The sequence below is a fragment of the Daphnia carinata genome, chromosome 3, assembly GCF_022539665.2.
Source record: "Daphnia carinata strain CSIRO-1 chromosome 3, CSIRO_AGI_Dcar_HiC_V3, whole genome shotgun sequence".
NCBI lineage: Eukaryota > Metazoa > Arthropoda > Branchiopoda > Diplostraca > Daphniidae > Daphnia > Daphnia carinata.
Window position 1 is genome coordinate 8,241,728 of NC_081333.1, and position 11,012 is coordinate 8,252,739.

The 11,012-nt window shown below is 39.7% G+C and overlaps 2 protein-coding genes across 2 annotated transcripts; one reads left to right on the top strand and one right to left on the bottom strand.

Annotated features, from left to right (window-relative positions):
• Positions 1-465: 465 nt before the first annotated feature.
• Positions 466-8,416, top strand: LOC130685585 (uncharacterized). Its single transcript, XM_057508900.2, has 25 exons — positions 466-556; positions 683-824; positions 883-1,217; positions 1,281-1,401; positions 1,493-1,653; positions 1,721-1,908; positions 1,969-2,131; positions 2,199-2,505; positions 2,594-2,629; positions 2,714-2,836; positions 2,906-3,129; positions 3,199-3,400; positions 3,464-3,607; positions 3,685-3,780; positions 3,849-4,079; positions 4,136-4,359; positions 4,430-5,520; positions 5,595-5,771; positions 5,832-6,469; positions 6,531-6,714; positions 6,776-7,100; positions 7,167-7,446; positions 7,544-7,826; positions 7,910-8,085; positions 8,147-8,416. Exons 2-25 carry the CDS (start codon positions 684-686, stop codon positions 8,252-8,254), a joined length of 5,958 nt encoding a protein of 1,985 aa, XP_057364883.1. The 5' UTR covers positions 466-556; position 683; the 3' UTR covers positions 8,255-8,416.
• Positions 8,417-8,471: 55 nt separating this feature from the next.
• On the bottom strand, positions 8,472-9,835 carry LOC130685613 (uncharacterized). The gene is made up of 4 exons (XM_057508937.2): positions 9,412-9,835; positions 9,073-9,343; positions 8,883-9,009; positions 8,472-8,818 (listed from the first exon to the last, which is right to left on the bottom strand). The coding sequence occupies exons 1-4, from the start codon at positions 9,594-9,596 to the stop codon at positions 8,544-8,546; spliced, it is 858 nt and encodes a 285-aa protein (XP_057364920.1). The 5' UTR covers positions 9,597-9,835; the 3' UTR covers positions 8,472-8,543.
• Between the last annotated feature and the right edge of the window lie 1,177 nt (positions 9,836-11,012).

Below are 11,012 nucleotides of genomic sequence, written 5' to 3' on the forward strand. Positions count from 1 at the left end.
TTATTTTTGCAACGGTTTAGTATGGCCGAATCGGCATTTTGCGTCGGGGCTGTTGGAACAACCCTAATATTTGACCCGCCCCGGTTAATAACTTGTTTCCCCGAGTGTGTCCCTACATGATTTTTTCTGGGAGGTGACCCCGTTTGGAGACAATTGGGGTCGATCCCCTTTCGAGGGATCGATGAAGTTTCCTTTATTATCCAGATCAGGCTAGGGTTCGGCCCCGATATAGTAAAACCCGAAAGAACTGCAATGATATCCAAAACTACCTAAATGAACGGCCAAAAAGCTACCCGATTGACAGGGAGCCGAGCATCTATATCGGGGCATCGGGCAGCCATCCGAAAATGGCCGCCTGAGTTTTCGATTTCATTAACGAGCGTTAGCGCCACTTCATTCATAACAATAGCCTCATTTCAAACCTTAAAGAAACAAATGCTAAATTGCGAGGGAATCAGCAAGAGAGGACACAATACAAAAGACCCATTCGAATCATAAATTTTGTTGCATAGTTCATATTTCACCCCAGTCTACGTGATTCCAGAGGTTCAATAAAGTAAGAAAAAATTTTTATCTTAAAAAAATTTACGAAATAAAATCTTATTGTCGTTTAATTTTAGTATGAGAGTACAATTTATTGTATTTTCTTGTATTAAAGAGTGTAGTTGTTTATTTTTTTCAGAATGGCAGCCTGCTGGAATGTCATCAATACAGAGTGGGATCCAGATCAGGAAACTGTCAACTTTGGCACACGGCAGTGTGTTGTGGTTGATTCTGCCTTATTTGATGTTGTTACTCTAGCTACTGTTGAATGCAGCAATCCTGTAAGAACATTAAACATTTTCATTAAAATAATTTTTATAACACCTTCATCTTTTCTAGGGATTAAAATCAGAACCGAGGGTCCAAGGGAATATTTGGGAGCAATATACAGTGATAGCAGTTGATAGCTATTGTCACATTCTTTCAGACAATTGCCAGACTGTGTTGAAGAGTTTTTCGTTAGATTCGCACCCAAGCTGCTTGACTTGGTCTCCAGATGGAAATTTTTTGTTTGTAGTAACAGAAGGTGGTCACATGAGTGTAATCTACATTCCAGACAGCTTGCTGCTGGCAACTATGCCATTGCCGAACTTCTCACTACCTAACCAGGCAGTTTATATTACCATTAGAGAGGATGAGGTTCTTCTCCTCAGTAACAATGGTGTATTGCTAAGGCAAGATAAACATTCAAGGATGATAATATTTCGGTAAAACTCATTAAATTTTTATTTTATTAGACTGAGCAACCTTAACCTTGCAGAACTGGCATCTGCCTTGATGAACAAGAATGGACAAAAGGCTCAAGAAATACAGAGTAAAATGAAACGAGGCCTTGTGGACTGTTTACTAAAAACAAAGGTATCCTTTTGTCATTAAATATCACTGTATGCTTTTCTTTAAGTTTATTTACTACAATTTATTTTGTTCTACACCCCGAAATGTTAATTAGATAACAGCGGCTACCGTTATCGAAGATTTCCACGGTAATGCGGCCTTGGTGATCGGAACAATTCATGGAATTTTTCTGTGGGATTTTACAAAAAATCTGATTATTACTGGTGCACCTTTAAGTTGTTTATTACGGAAAATTGAATCCACTAGCTGCAATAAGTATCTATTTAATTATAAAATTTTATTCTACTTATTCGACCAGTATCAAACATTTCTTTCGGTGAAGGTTCTTAATCGCGTTGGATGATGAAGGGCAACTGATTTGCTACGACGTAGATTTCCTCTTGCCTGTTTACTTCGTCGAATCCAATGGGCAATTTTTGTTGTTTGAACTTGACAAATTGGCGAAACGCATTTTGTCAACTGACCTGGCTGACACTGGCAACCCGTCGATTGTCATGAGGTCTTTCATGGGTTGGTATAGGCTTTTACAATATCTTAAGCATTATGGCGATTAACCATATGACTTTTCAGGGTCTGAAGTTGAATATAGGGTTCTTGTAAGCGACTTCTGTTATTTGATGCCATCTTCCACCAAACAAGGCGACGTTATATTTATTGAGGGGGCGCGTGATAGAGATGGTAACATAATGACCTTGCGTATAAGAAAAATGGCGGAAGGGCGGCCAATAGATAGGTGAAGAGAAAAACATGATGGGATATTCCATTGAAACGTTTTTGGTAAACTATCCTTTATTTTGCAGATTGCGGCGTTTCATTGCACGAGGGAAGTTTGAGGAAGGCCTTCGTTTTGCGCAAAACTTTGGCCTAGACATTCAACAAGTATACATCGCAAAAGCATCTCGGCTGTCTCAGGAATTATCCGTTTGGGCAAATATAAAGCCTGAAGTAATACCCAGCAAACACCAGAGTTTAATCGATACCTTAGATTGCATTACGGAGCTTCGATTCGTGGTTGAATGCTGTTTGAAATGTGCCCCGACGTCCGTCGATTACATCCGTAATTTGCTCAACTATGCCAGAAAACGCATAAGTCTCAGTAAAAATAAGGTGTGAATACTTTGGGGTGATATGTTTTATTAGTTTACTTTTTCAAAAGGCAAAAGATTTGTTAAACATGTGCCCGTTTGTCTTACAGGATGAAGAAAATGAACGTCTACTTTACATTATGGACGTGCGTAATACGCCATCACATTCATTGCTGTTTTTTTTTTTTAACACTACCTGCGATTTTGATATGTGAATCGTTTTGTTGCAGGTTTGTAACGTTCAAGAGAAACTGGACACTTTTGACCTCATCTACGGACCAAATTTGATCCAGTACTGGTATACGATTGACATGAAGGATATGTTTAATACTCTCTTAGAGATCTTAAACATGGTAAACATCTGTCCTATAATTTTTTTTCTTATTGGCATCTTCAAATTGAATTTTTATCATTATATTCAGGAGGAAATGACAAGTGCCCTTATCCTTTGGCAAAGACACAATGTTGAAATTGTCACGGATCCATCGTTTGCAGAAGAAGAAGCGCTTCAACTTCTTGGTAGTATCCCTTCAAATTTGAAGTCATCAACTCTTTTACCCTGGCTTCAGCATGTTCTGCCAAGCTTAATTCAATTCGACAGCGATAGGATTCCTCTTGTGATTGACTGGATTGTCAGAAAGGCTGCGTAAGTTACCGATAAAAAATCTTTTTCAAGTTCAGTAAGATGGAACAAGTAGGATTTTTTTTTATGAAGTTCTCTGGAAATTACCGAAAAACAAGAGTGGCCGCGAAATGCGCTAAAATTTGCGGACACTCTACTGAGTTCCCTGAAAACGGTGACAAAGTCCTGTGATGGCCCTATGGCCCCTTTGTTTGACTGCATCCAGGATCTCGATGAGATGGTTGTACTCTATGCGCAGTACAAAATTCCCATAACCTTCAGCAAGTTCACGCAGGTTTCTGCTTTCGTCCATCACTTTTTAAATCGTAGTTTTCCTAATTCTAACATGTAACTATAGGAGAACAGATTGGCTACCGTCATTCTCCTATTAAATTGGTTACCAACAGCTGCAGATGTGGGCCCTTTCTTGGATGCGTTTCTATTGCCTTTTATGCGCCGCCGAGCTCTGGATATTGACGATAGTATTTTTCACTATATCTTGGTATTACTTTTCACAATTACCGTCCTATTGGCTTTCATGGCTTCTAAAAGTGTGCATTTTCCTTTTCAATTTATTAGAATCTGCTTCATAATTCCGTGAGCTGGTGGCATAATGGGCAAGCACAATGGGAGCAAATAGTTTCAACTTTAATCACTTATATCAGGAGCATTGAGGTAAAAAAAACTGAATTTTATTTGACAACTCCGTTCTATATACTGTAAACTCCGCGCATACATCGCAGGTACAAGCCAAATCCATCCTTGCTGCCCTTTGTCAAGCCCCGGTACCTTGGAGTCCGACTGTTACTGAACTCGCCGAGAAAGGGAAAAAGCTTGAGCACTCGCTAGCTGATAAGATAAAAGAAGAACACTCAATTGTCCCTCTTAAAACCGTTTTGCGCCACTACAACATTCACGTCTTTGACCTAAATGATATGCGTCTGATGGACTGCATCGTCCGAAACATTTTGAAGGTATGTCCGTCAATTGGTTGGCCATGCAGGCGAATTAATGTGGATTCTGTTTGTAGCAACAAACAACCGAATGCCTCGAAGATGCACTCACAGTGGCACGTGCTTCAAATGCGATATCCGAAAATGACGTTCGCACCACCTACCTTGCAAGCCTTATGTGTAGCGACAAGCGTGATTTGATTATAGAAACACTAGGGAAAATGTCGAGTAGCGAACGGGCATGCTGTTGTCGCAAACTCATCTTTTTCATCGAAGGCACCGTTAATTCATACATCAATAAGTACAGCTTTTCTGATTTGTCTGGTACATTGTAATTCCATTTCCGTTTTCTAACGTGTATTTCTCAATAGGCCTAAACCAACGATCCAGAAACAAGCTGATACATGCATGAGCTGCCTGAATGAAATATGGGAGAATTTTAAGTCAGGAAGCTGCTACCCAAGTGATGGTTGCTTGAATGGTCGCATCACGGATTTAAAGAATGTTTATCGTTTAATGTCGCATGGTGTGACAATACCTTTGAATAGCTATTGCTATGTGAAGCAGCGGCAAGACGCATTGCGTAAATTCTGCAAAACCCTCCTTGGGAAGGAGGTGATGGACTATACGGAACTGAACAGAGTGGCCCATCTTTTATCTCTATCCGAAGCATTCGCTCTCCAAGAACAAATTCTATCTGCACGTTCTGCTGGGAAGGATGAAGTGATGATCACCTGTTGTCACAGACTGCTGCTTTGTGCTGAAGACGCTACAATGGCAGAGGCCTGCTACATAGCAGCCCAGTGTTTGAACCAAAGCAGCGCTTACGATATGATAGAGTTGCAGAGCCATTTAGCTGCTAAAGCAGCAACGTACTGCGCAAACGATTCTTTAATGGATTCCAGTGAATTGTGCTGTTTGGTCAATTTGAGACATCTGATTCAAAAGCGTTCTTCAGCAGTTGGCACACCTGACGTCTACAGCAGTATCTCGTCGTTGGGGGTTTACCAAGATTTTACTACACCTATTCTCAACCGCGATATTATGAAATTCCTTTCTACAGCCCAAGCTCGTGTGTTGCCATGCCTGGAGCCTAGCAAAGGAAGTAACTCGATTGTGGGCTTGACAGCTCAAATACCAATTTCTGAAGCCGCCGAAATTTTACGGGAGTTCGCCAAAGAATGCCTTGGAGTTATCCAGGTGTTGCGCGGATGCCGACAGCTAATGCCTGCTCTGTATTTGGCATACGCATCAGATTCGTTGGTTCATCTGATGTTTCTCCAGTTGCGCAATCTGGATTTGGTGACAGTCTACAATAAGACAATCTCCAAACATTTCGACGAATTGTCTTCGCAGCTTCTAGTTCGTGTAATGACTGCTAATCGACCTGATGTCCCAGATATGGCACTTGCTACCTCTTGCCTTCTGATTCTGGGACCCACAGAAGGTTTTAAATATCTCGGTACGTATTCTGGCACGGATTTAAATTCATTGATTAAACGACAATTTCTTGTTTTGTTTTTATACATTGCACAGTGGATCTAGTGAAACGCTCGACTTCCGATCGCCGAAGAGTTTTCTATATTGGTTTTCTTGGTCGCTTACTCTTCAAGCTTGCTGCGACCGGTGGTGAGGAAGAAGGGTTCTTCGATTCGGTAATTCTACGGTGCCACTGGAGCATGAAACTTGCACCTTTCGGAATTCATGTCCAAAGTAAGTATAGCAATTTACAAAGTGGAAAACTATTGGTAAATATTCCATTTTTGTTTTCAGTCCCACCAATCGATGAAATGGTTCCAATCATGGACACTCTGGTTACTCTAGAGGATGTACCATTAGAATTGTTGAGCTCATTTTGCACAGATTTTCCTTTAGATCTAAACTCTGCCTTAATGTCAAGAGCACAATATCTGATCGTGTCCACGGATGCGGCTAATATGGCAGGAAGAATACCCAAAATCCGCGACGTTTTGTCTCGACTCCCACCGGTTGACGTTCAGAAATTGGTTCATAGTATTCGCAACAAAGTTAGCCCGTATAACTATGAACTGCTAACGTGCTTATGTGGAATCTTGTATGAACTGCAACCTGACGCGCTGGATATCCGAACCATGTTAGAACTATTGGAATTTTTAGCCTGTTATGAAAGATCCGTCCCACCAGGAATAATGGAACTTCAGAATGCGTTTTACCGGTTACCTGGTTCTGAGGAGTGGCCTCAAAAACGTTTACCTATGTACTACCAGATTGATGCAAGTTTAGCCAAAAATATCTATTACGAAGAATTCCACGTTTCAAACTGGACTATTTGGTACAATTCGCCTTCCCTTCTACCTATCAACCGCGATGAAATTTGTATGATGGCTGTCAACAATACCGTTAAACGCTACAACAAGGATTGCCTCGATCAAGTAACAACAAACTTATTGCACACTTTCTGATGAAGTTTTTCATTCTGAATTTAAATTAAAGGCCCAGATCGAATCTCTGTTCAGCAAGATTAAGCAATGCCTAGATAGCATTAGTACAGTCTCCCGGGCCGCAGCGTGCGCTGCTGATATTACGCAAAGGCTGACCACCAGTCCCGAGAACTATTACGCCTCTGACTTACATATGCAACAATGCGAAAAATGGAAAAATGAAAGCGATCCTGCTGGTATTATATTACTTAACTAGAATATACTATACCTACTCTTGAAATGCTTTTCGTATTTTAGGAATTGCGGCATACAATAAAAGTGTTAAAGTTTATCAAAGAGTGCAAACCGAAGAAAGTTTGGCTTATTTTAAATTGTGGAACAAACGATACGAAACCTTATTGCCGTATCCTGAACGCCTTATTCGATCTTTGTTTGAGGACTGTGTAGCCACTAGGCGTTTCCAGGATACCAATGCAGCGGCAGAAAACATTTGCCAAATATTCAACCTAAAGTTGGTGGCACTGAAACATGCAATGATGCAAGAGTGGTTGCCCATGATTGAACAGTATCAGCAAGAAGAATTCTATCAACCCTATGGAAAGGAATCGAATGGCACTCCGTCGTAACTCTCTTTAAAGAAGCCTCTAACAAATCGAGCCATGTAATGAATTGCGTTTTTCTTATTTAGGGAATTAAGCGTCGAGTTACAAAATAAGCAGAATCTGGACCGCGTTATCTGCTTGTTGAGTGGTTCTGATTGCGCTCCATGGATTGCATATTTACGCGAAAAAGCTTTAAATGATGAAGAGCGTCCTTCAATTCGCGTCAGGGCTTTGACAGCGTTAGAAGCTGCTTTGACGGAAGACCAAATGGTCGAGCATATGGAACTGCATTCTTACACATTAAATTTACGTATTAAAGTACTGAATTTCCTGAGTCGCCTCGAAGTTTTGGGATTGGTTTACAAAGTACGAAGTGTTTATCTAGATTTCCCGGCTTTCCCAAATATTTTAAAATATGTTACCTTTCTAAAACGCTACAAAACAACTTCTGTTTTATAATTAGGAAGAAGAATTTGAACTAACGGATAAAGCAGACCTGATACGTGCTTTACTGCAGAGTGGAGCTAGCACCCAACGCTGTATTGCTTTGGCCATCGATCTGGCAACTTGTAACATTATTCAAGATGCTGATATTTGGACCAATATTCTGGAAAAAGTTGTCAAATTTAATATGCTGGACACGGCCCACTCCCTTATTCAAGATATTTCAGAAATTCGATTATTATGGGTGAACCCAGTTATGGCACCTGTATGGAACTTGATCCTACAATCGCCATTCAAACAGAGTAAGCAATCCTTGGCCTTAAATTAGGCGAACGAATTTAAACGCGTTGTTCTACAACTTGTGCGTATTTACGCGTATCCCTAGATAACGGTAATATCACTTCTTGCGTTGCCGCTCTCGAAATGCTTTGGAGTTGCCCGATTCTTGAAGACATAGATTTGGATTCCCTCGAAAAATGTGTCCTTAGCCATGATTACCCCTATTTGGCCGCTTTGCTGTTGCCTTTCACCAGAAATACGAAACGTTCAAATCTAATTCAGGTAAGTTATAATAATCTTAACATGAAACATTTTGTACCAGTTCTCTTTGTTTGAATTTCAGAGGCTTCAAAGCTATGGATCACTACAAGTTCTAGGGAACAAATTGGTAGAAAAATGTGAAACGTTTCCTTACTTAAACTTGGTTACTTCTTTACTTTCTCGCACCTGATATGTAGCGAGGTTACCTTTCGTTTGTCATCATTAACTCTATTCCGAAAATGATAAAAAGCTAAAATATTTAAGAAATGAAAAAAGCTTCATCGTTTTTTTATATCTTGGTAAATATAACCAAGACGAAGTGATCTTTTTTTCATAAATGGCAATTCCGATATTTTGTCTAGTACTAAAGTTATTTGCTCGTGTAATAATAGTAACGACAAATAAAATTTGTGTTACGACATTTTACTGTATTAATCAACAAAGTATTATACGAAACTTAGAAAACGTTTATAAACCATTCAAATAAAAATCGGGTGAATTTTACGGATATCCAGTTTTTGACGGCAGGTCGGACACTGCTGAGTAGAGGCAATAACTCTTCTAATGCAAGGACCACAAAACAAATGTCCACATATAGTAGAGTGCATCTGTTGGTTAGCTTGCTTAACCTGAGACAGTGAGTCCAGGCATATGGGGCACTGTATTTGATGTGAACCTTCTTGTTGAAATGATGGGGACGATGATATTGTAGTGGGCTCCACTACATTAGAAAGAGTTTGATTTCTTGTAAGAGCTAAATAAAAAAATGTGCTCATTCAAAATTATATTAAACAACTAAAAATATTAGGATTTAAGACCTTGTCTACTTGCTGGCGCAGAGCGAAGATTTCGTGGCCCCAACTGTCTGGCTCTCGGTGGGCTGCTACCAAGCATTATTGGAAGATCAGACAAGTTGGGTCTCCGTGATGGATTGACAATATCTTCCTACAACATGCAAGGTATATGGGTTTAAATCCTGGACTCAATGTACGTATTGAGTTTTTATACCAAAACAACAAAAACTTCATCATCCAGGTCACATGTGAGGTCGACTTCTAATGGTCTCCTAGCCCTAGCAACTGGGATAGTGGATTGCACAGGAGTTATTAAATCAACGAGCTGGACATTAGTTTGATCATTTTCAGGGGTTCTTGGAGTATTAAGTTCTGCATGACCCTCCCTACTGTTGTCCCTTTGGGTTGCAGAAACAGAAGGTGTAGGTGTTACACTGGATGGTCTTCTCAGCCTTTGGTGTCTTCCACCATTTGCAGTCAAACTTCTGTGCTCAACAAAATTATCTAGGAAACTCAAATTTTTGTATTTTTGAGGTTGCATTCTACTGTTTACCTTGATGACATCATCCTTCTTGTTGGTACTACACCAGATGACGTAGATGCATTTGCAATGGCATTGTTTAGTATTGCTGTTGCAAGTGTTGCTCTGCTAGATTGTGATCTTGTTATAATATTGGCGGAAACTCCAGATCGCGAGGCTTGGTTGGTCGATTTTCTCACTCTCGTTGTAGGACTCATTTTCTCAGGTTAGGTTTTAACGTTAATTCAAAAGCTGTACGAGGTGAAGAAATAGACAGGCGAATGAAACGCAAAATGCAGTGATTTACCATGGAAATTGAAGTACAAAACTTTTTTAATATTTTGCTTTACTAAAATAAACGTCCAATGTCTTTTTTTATGATAAGAAAAGCAAATAACGCATGCAACCAACTTCAAAGGTGTCTTTTTAAGGGTATTCTCTATGCTGTACACGACACGAGAGAACACAACAAAGCAGGTGTAGAACTGTAGGCAACGCAATATATTGAAGAAAAAGAAAAAAATATGGTCGAAAAAAATAGTAATTAATAGTTTTTAAAATAAACGATTTTGTTTTACTAGGAAAAAACTATTGTCGATGTCGAATAGGTTAGCATTTTGTTGGAAGAATATTTCTAAATCTGCAAACCCTGCTTCCATTACTCAATTGCAGATCGACGGTCCCCCGTTGTGTGAGGCAGCCATTCCACTTCTAGGGATATTACCCTATTTAGGGGGATTTAAGGAAAATTTTTGGAATCTAGGGTGCAGTTATGGAAATCTAGTCTTTCCGGGATTATCCAGGGCCTATTTAATTTTCTGGGGATTTCTCGGGATTTTGAGATTTTTGGCCAAACCGCTGTTGCTTTTGGCGCTTCTATGCAACTTCAAAAGTAAAATGTTCCTCAATAAGAGCCACCAAGCGGACAATGGTGAACGGTACGCTTTTCAGAAAGTAACACTGACTAGGATACACCACGAACTCCATTTGATCCTCCAAACGTCTGTGCCAAACATATCGCACGCCGAATTTTTTAAGTCTCAAGTCTCCGACTGAATTTCTGACAAGCACTTGACCCAATTGCAAAAGCTGGGGAGAGTTCCTTGAATATATACGTAGGAATTACGAATCTATTTTGTTCAACCATGATGAACAATTTGTTGTTGAGACATGATGAACCCGAGGCCTCTCACACAATTTTTTTATCTAGGTGAGCAACACACTGTTCATTGGGAAACGCTGTGATTCTCTTGAGGCTTTATAACGTTGAAAGTTCGATGACAATTATTTTTGGAAAAACCATATCTTTATTGCTTAACTAAACAAATATGATGGGGCAATCCGATGGTTTTATTTCCATAGCCAATTTAAATTTTTCTGGTAACTTGTTTGGCTTTGACGGGCACTGGTTAATTGCTTTAAAAATGTGTTCGATTTAATACTGTTCTAAAATAAATAAAATGGGTTATTTTATTTTTTTTATTTACATTTATAAAAATAATTTAAAAAACTTTGAAGCAATGGCGTCTATAAGAACCGAACACGGACAGTCGACGTATGATCTCAGTGCTATACCACAGCGCCCTACCACATCGCGACACCACTATTAGTCACATATTATATAGTTCCGGTAT